General features: G+C 57.4%; 2 protein-coding genes across 2 annotated transcripts in view; one reads left to right on the top strand and one right to left on the bottom strand.

Annotated features, from left to right (window-relative positions):
• Window positions 1–315: 315 nt before the first annotated feature.
• On the top strand, window positions 316–5073 carry VSIG2 (V-set and immunoglobulin domain containing 2). The gene is made up of 7 exons (XM_007463586.1): window positions 316–376; window positions 753–916; window positions 1475–1682; window positions 2487–2645; window positions 3615–3734; window positions 3846–3990; window positions 4887–5073. The coding sequence occupies exons 1-7, from the start codon at window positions 316–318 to the stop codon at window positions 5017–5019; spliced, it is 990 nt and encodes a 329-aa protein (XP_007463648.1). The 3' UTR covers window positions 5020–5073.
• Window positions 5074–5751: 678 nt separating this feature from the next.
• NRGN (neurogranin) overlaps window positions 5752–7033 on the bottom strand; it is a 7333-nt gene continuing 6051 nt past the window's right edge. The window contains exons 2-4 of the mRNA XM_007463585.1: window positions 6785–7011; window positions 6539–6556; window positions 5752–6132 (exon numbers count right to left, since the gene is read on the bottom strand). Of these exons, the coding sequence (XP_007463647.1) occupies window positions 6790–7011 (222 nt within the window). The 3' untranslated portion in view covers window positions 5752–6132; window positions 6539–6556; window positions 6785–6789. The remainder of the gene's footprint in view (window positions 6133–6538; window positions 6557–6784; window positions 7012–7033) is intronic.

The raw sequence follows: 7033 nt of genomic DNA, 5'->3' as shown, positions 1-7033 counted from the left end.
CTACAGAGAACCAGTTCTGATCTCTCTCCTGTCCTGAGGTGCCCACCCCAGGCCCAGCCCTTTCCCCAGGGCCTGACTGCCTCAGAAATTGGGGGGAAGGGGACAAAAGAAGGGAGTAGGGCTAGAATGATTCCTGTACTGGGGCCTGGAGGAGGGAGGAGCACTTCCTTACCTGAGGGCCAGGCCTCTCCCCTTGTTTGCTCTGAGATAGCCAGTCTCGCTGGGGCCCGGCACCAGGAGGCTGCCCTGTGGGCACTCGCTACCTTCTCCCAGAGCCAGACACCCAGACGGACCAAGAGCCGGCAGGACGCGGCCATGGCCTGGCTCCAGGGGCCCTTCCTCTGCGGAGCCCTGCTGGGCTGGGTCTGCTTGAGTGGTAAGGAGGGGGCCGGCGGACGGCGGTGGGAGGGGGCGGGGCCAGAGCCCGGGAGAAGACGTCGAAGGCCGCTGGGAGGGTGGAGGACAGAGGAGGCCGCTGGGCCAGCAGACAAGTTGGGCCTCTCGGGAGGGTGTAACCACCACCCGACTTTTGTTTTCCTTTCCCCGACAAGCACACCCTCAGACCGGGCCCAGTCTTGGCCCTTTCAGGTCCTTTCACCCAAAGAGCCGGTGGTGTGCGGGCTCCTCCCTCCTGGAAACCTCAGGCTTCAGGAAGGGAGGGATGGAGCGGAGGGAGTTGCGCCCCAGGGGAAGAAGGGCACCCCGGCCGCGTCACCTGAACGCTTCTCCCGCCGGCCTCTCGGCCACTCCAGCCCCCGGGCTGTCCGTGGAGGTGAAGGTGCCCACCGAGCCCCTGAGCGCGCCGGTGGGCAAGACCGCCGAGCTGACGTGCAGCTACAGCACATCGGTGGGAGACAACTTCGCCCTGGAGTGGAGCTTCGTGCAGCCTGGGAGGCCCGTCTCCTCGTCGCAACCCGTGAGCTGAGGGCACCCGCGTGGAATGGGGGGCCCTCCTGCCTTTGGCGGGCTTGGCCAGGAGAGGGAGGAACAGGGGACCCTCCCAGCGATGAGGGCGAGGGGGTCGGAGAGCGCGCATTTGTGGATCAGTATGCTTGGATGAAAAAGATCTTTCTAGATCTTCTTAGGAACGCAGTCTCCGTGAGGCTATATCACACATACAGCCCTGTGTATCCAACCGCCTCCCCGAGTTCCTCCATGCAACCCCTGTACGTTAGTGCCGCTCCAGTGTCAGTTCATAAACCCACCAAAGCTAAGCTGTTGTGATTAAAAGCAGGATAAAAATGCTGCCCCCTCCGGGAATATTTGCTTCCCCTCCCCCCAGACTGAGAGCATGCTTAGCGGAAAGCAATGACTCTAGTTCATTCAGCACCTGGGAAGGGATGGTATTTGGCGACAGATAGACCTCCCTGGTTCTGGCTGCCATAAGGGAGGGGCTTCTAATACCCGCGTTGAAGGACTACAGAGTTGACGCCAGGTGGCAAAAAGCACATATGTGTCTTCTGCTTCTCTCCAGATCCTGTACTTTACCAATGGCCAGCTGTATCCAACTGGTTCTAAGGCAGAGAGGGCCAGCCTGCTTCAGAACCCCCCCACAGGAGGAGTGGCCACCCTGAAACTGACTGATGTCCACCCCTCGGACACTGGAACCTACCTCTGCCATGTTAACAACCCGCCAGATTTCTACACCAATGGGTTGGGGTTAATCAACCTTACTGTGCTGGGTGAGGCAGGCTGGGGACCCACCAGCCACCCACATAACCTGAAAGATTGCACTGGCCCTGCTAAATCCTCCCCTCTCCTGATTTGCAGCCCAAGGGCACAACTGCACTGGGGACCCCGAAGGAAAATGCCTCCTTCCCCAAATCCTCCAATCCTACCCCTGCCCCACCCTCCACAAAGAACGCCTCCTCCCTCAGTCGCTAGTGAGGGTTCGAGAGAAAGCCCTTCCCACAGATAGGGATCTGAGTCATGCCCCCAACGGCTCCAGCTTTGGGGGAACCTCCCATTTGTAGCTAGGTTTCTGCCCCTCTCTAGGTCGGTAGCAGAGAGGGGGAGTGCCCATTAAAGGAAAAAGGGCCCCTATCACTAAGCACTAACTTTGTGTTCAGAGCACCCATCTCACCCCAAACTAGAGCCTGCTTGGAGATGAGCAAACGGAAGAAGCTATTAAAGGGGCTGGAGATGTTTAGATGGAAGAGAGAAGACAGGAGGTGGTGTATGACAGCTGCATTCAAATATCTGAAGGGCTGTCCTGGGGAGCAGAGTTCTTTTCATTTCTCTTTGTGGGCCCAGAGGGCAGGTATTGGGACCAACTGGGATATTATACTAACACAGATTTTGGTTCAACATGAAGACGAATTTTCTAACAATCAGAATTTCCAATAGTGGAAATCATTTCCCTGGGATGCAGTGGTATGTGAATAGAGGTGGACCGCTACGTGGTAGGAGGTATTGAAGCAGGAGACCTAGCACTTCATGGGGGTGGGGTTGGAAGATGGCTAAGGTACTTCCTGTGATTTTTGCAGTGCCTCCCAATAGCCCCTCGTGCAGTCAGAGCGGTCAAACCTCCGTGGGGGGCTCTGCTGCATTGAGATGCAGCTCTTCCGAGGGAGCCCCCAGGCCAGTGTACAACTGGATCCGCCTTGGATCTTCTCCTACACCACCTCCCGGCAGCATGGTACAAGGTGAGGGCCCACACCACCTTCTTTAAGGAAGAAGGGACTCAGAACCTGGGCAAATCTGACCTCTAAACTCCACACGCCCCCAGTACAAGTTCCAAGCTTTGCAGGTATGAGACACACTGCTATACCTTTCCCCTGCTTCTTTCCTGGCTTCTGTTATCGTTCCCTCCTGTCTTCCTGTACAGTCTGTGGCTGTGTGGTCCCTGGAGCATTACTCAAGCTAGATGTACTTCTGATATCCTGGAAGAGAGTGGAAGGCAGGGGCATTCTGTGCTTCCCACTTGCCTATTTTGGGGGTCGGGATTCCTTTTAGATTTCTTGAGGGTCATGAATGATTTCCAAACTTCCTAGAGAGGAAGCTGAGGCAGAGTAGCATGGACTGGCTTGAATCATTTAGCCAGTTTCTTCAAGGAACCACGTGACTGTCTAAGCGCCTTGGCTTCCCAGCCTCCTCATGCTGGCTCCAGTGCCCTGGCGCTCCTCCCAGCCCCAGCAAGCCCCTTTATCAATCCGGAGAGCCCCCCAGATCACCTCCCGATGTGTGCTCTTCCTTCTAAAGGGAAGGTAAGCTGCTTAGAAGAGCATTTGGGTCAGCTTAGAGCCACCCAGAGGGCACAGTTTCCAGCAATCAAGCCCTTTTCCCCCAACCAAGAACCTGACATCAGCCAGTAGACACCCCACCCCGATTCCACTGAGGTTTCTGAACCCTTCATGTGTGTGCTGTCTCCCCCTTCCCTGAAAAGGCAGCTGTGTAGTGTGGGAAGAGCACAGAAGTTGCAATGGTTTTGACACTTCCTCTCTGGGTCACCTTGGACAATTGCTTTCCTTCTCTGAGCCAGTTTCCCCACTAATAGAATGAGGTTAGTCCCTTCCTGACAGGATTATTATAAGATGAAATGAAATATGCTTTTGTCATAGTATAGCTCACTGTGAGTTGAATGAATGATGGAACACTTCCTCTTTACCCTCTAGATGAGGTGTCCGGCCGGCTCATTCTCACCAATCTCTCCCTGGCTTCCTCGGGCACCTACCGCTGTGTGGCCACCAACCAGATGGGCAGTGCATCCTGTGAGCTGACCCTCTCTGTGACTGGTAGGGGATGCTGGGCAAAGGCTGGGCTGGCAGGCCTGGGTTGGGGGTCTGCATGAAGCTTTCTGAGGCACCAAGGAAGGTCTGCAGCTCTGAGGATCCTGTGTCTCCTAGAGCCTTCCAAAGGCCGAGTGGCCGGCGCTGTGATCGGGGTGCTGCTGGGCGTGCTGTTCCTGTCAGTTGCTGTGTTCTGCCTGATAAGGTTCCAGAAAGACAGGAGGCAGAAGCCCAAGGAGACATACGGGGGTAGTGACCTACGGTGAGCAGGAGGGCTGAGGGCCAGTGCAGAGTGGGAAGAAAGGGCTTGGGTTAAGAGTTGGTAACTTCAGGGATCCCACATGCCGCGGAGCGGCTGGGCCCGTGAGCCATGGGGGCTGAGCCTGCACATCCGGAGCCTGTGCTCCACAACGGGAGAGGCCACGGCAGTGAGAGACCCGCGTGCCGCCAAAAAAAAAAAAAAAAAAAGAGTTGGTGACTTCAGCCCTCAAACTCTGACACCTTTGGGGGGGGCGGTCAGGGCACGGGGTGCTGCTCAGCCCTGGGCTTTTGTGGTAGGAGTGGCAGTACAGCCCGCGTAGTTGAGCGTGTGAGCAAAGCATGCAGGGTGGAGGGCTTGGTTCATGAGCCGCCCTCACCTCCTCACACTTAGAAAAATTTTTACTTTTCACTACTTAAGGCCTTTTATATACATCGACAGGATGTGGAGGCCACGAGTTGTTTGTCCTGAACACTCAGCTGAGTTTAGTTCTTGTGTGGGGGGCAGTAAGGAAAGGAGGGGCAAAAGCCTCCTGTCATCAACTTCAGCTGTCAGTCATGGGGTCCAGAATAGGGATCAGAGCAATATTTCTCCAAGTGTGGTCCTCAGATTACTCGAACGGAAGTCACCAGGAGCTTGTTAAACATTCAGATTCAAGCCACTTCCTATTCCTCCTGAAGCAGAATGTGTGTGTGTGTGTGTGTATGTATGTGTGTGTGTGTGTGTGTGTGTGTGTGTGTGTGTGTGTGTTGGGGTGATGGGGCCTGAAATCTTCATTTCAACCAAAGTTCCACCATGATTCCTATGCAGAGTGAAAATTAGAAGTCCCTGGGTTAGAGGATGATGGTGCTCTTGAGGGATGCTTCCAGCCTTCACTAAGAATTGCCTATGTTTATCAGGGAGGATGCCACCGCACCTGGGATTTCTGAGCAAACTTCTGTGAGGGCCGATTCTAACAATGGGCTCCTGGAGAGGCCCCCGTCTGCCAGCACTGTGGCGACCACCAAGTCTAAGCTCCCTATGCTTGTCTGATTTCTCTCCCGATCCCTGAGGGGGAATATCAAGAATTAAAGCCTTTGGGTACCATATTGTCTCCTTCTTTCTGCCGGTATAGCAGATTCCTCTAGGCGGCCCAGAGAGTGTTACCGGTAAGGGAAGGAGCGGGCTTGAAGTCCCAGAGGGGACGCTGTAGGCGGGAAGTCTGGTTGGTTCCGAAGGTACGTTCTAACCTAGGTTCCTCTTCTCCCTTCCCCCTCTCCACCTCCACTTTTTGGTTCGGTCAAAGGAGAGTGTTCAAAATTTCGAACGGTGGCCTTGTGCACCCAAACTCCCTCCCCACTGGCACCCTCTGAACACTTGGACATTCCTCTTTATTGTTCACATTCCAACCCAGCACGGTCACATGCACACACGGAGATAAAAACCCTCCCCGGCCACAGCCCCAGGAGCCCGTGGGGGCGGGGCCAGCAGGAGCAGGGGCGGGGCCGCGGAAGACTCCTCCTACCGAGCCTCCCCCACACTCGGCCTTTGCAGAAACAAGCAGAGAGCTGGAGAGGCGGCTCTCGGGGTGCGCTGGGGAGAGGGGAGGGCAGATTACAGGCAGGTGTGGGGTTGGGGTGTGAAATGGGGACTTCCGATCACAGCAAGGGGTATCCGACACCATAAAAACCCTCCTCCCCTATCCAAAGTTCTGGGACTAAGCTGGGACGTGAACAGCGCAGAGAGGCACGGCGCCCCCTTTAGCCGCGCAGAGATCGAAAGGACTTTTTTTTTGGAGTGTTTTTGGGCAACGCTTAGGGCGCCCTCCGCAGAGCGCGAAGGGAAGCGCACCGAGGCTGCGGAGGCAGAGCAGCATGCTGGGTGCGGGGAGAGGTGGGCGAGAAGCTAAAGAAGGAAGATTTGGGAGCGCGGAGATTGGGGTTAGGGTCGAAGGAAGGGCGAACGGGGACCATACTAGACTGGAGAACTAACTAAAAGGGCACGGCCTTAGTGAGTCCTCGACGGAGTCTGCCTCGGTGAGGGAGTCTCTGAGGACGCAGAGAGGGCTCCTGAAGCTGGCAGGTTGGTGGGAAGGAGAGGATCACAAACACGGCAGGGAAGTCTCGTCACTGCGAAGGGGACGTGGCATCCATCTCTCTTCGGGAACTGAGGAGAGAGAAGGTCTGAGCACCTGCCCTCTCCCAGTACCTCCTCTCCCCTCTCCTTCCTGAACCAGGAACCAGGGTGGGGAGCACCAGGGAGCCCCGGTCACCCGGAACTGCCCACCCGGAGTCACTGAGCTGAAATGAGCCCGCGGCCGGTACGTGTGAGACGCTGGGTGTTTATGGCCCCCGGCCGGGCTGGTCAGACGCGGGTGACTGGGTATCTGTGTCGGTCCAGGTGCGTCCCGGTCGCAGTCTCAGGCGTCTCCAAGTGTCAGAAAGCCTGCAGGCGCAGGTGCATTTTCCCTGGCTGGGAGGAGGTGAGGGCGGGCGGAGGGAAGGGCTGGGGATTTGGTCCTTTCCTCCCACTCAGGGGTCCCACCCCGCTGCTTAGGAGTCGTATTCATTACCTTCGAAAATGCTCAGTTCTTTGGTCCGGGGCGGGGCAGCAGGCCGGGTGGAGAGAGAGAAACAGGTGAGCGCTCCAACCCGCGGCAACCTCGGCCTCCTCCCACCCCCCGCACGTCTCAGATTTCTAGGTCCCCATCCTTGACTCCTTCCACACCCCTCTCCACCCCCCAGCCGCCCTTAGTCTTCCTTGCTCCTTCGGAGGAAGGGGTCCGGGGTCGGGAAGGAGAGCCTGCGGCCCGCCTCACCTGGCCTAGTCTCCGCTGGGGCCGCCGCCCGCGCCTCCCCGGGCGCCCCCAGCTCCGCCAGGACCCCCGGGGCCCGGGCCCTTCCGGCCGCGCTCTCCGCTCTTTATCTTCTTCCGCGCCATGTGGCCCCGGAAACTCGCCTGGATTTTGGCAGCGGCCGCGTTGGCACCCGGATCGTCCAGCGGGATGTCTAGAATGTCGTCGTCCGGCTTGGAGCAGGCGCTCTCCTGGGGGGCGGGGGGGGGGGGG

Source organism: Lipotes vexillifer, unplaced genomic scaffold, assembly GCF_000442215.2.
Source record: "Lipotes vexillifer unplaced genomic scaffold, Lipotes_vexillifer_v1.1 scaffold442, whole genome shotgun sequence".
NCBI lineage: Eukaryota > Metazoa > Chordata > Mammalia > Artiodactyla > Lipotidae > Lipotes > Lipotes vexillifer.
Note: the sequence above shows the minus strand (reverse complement) of the source record. Positions and strands in the feature narration are given on the sequence as shown.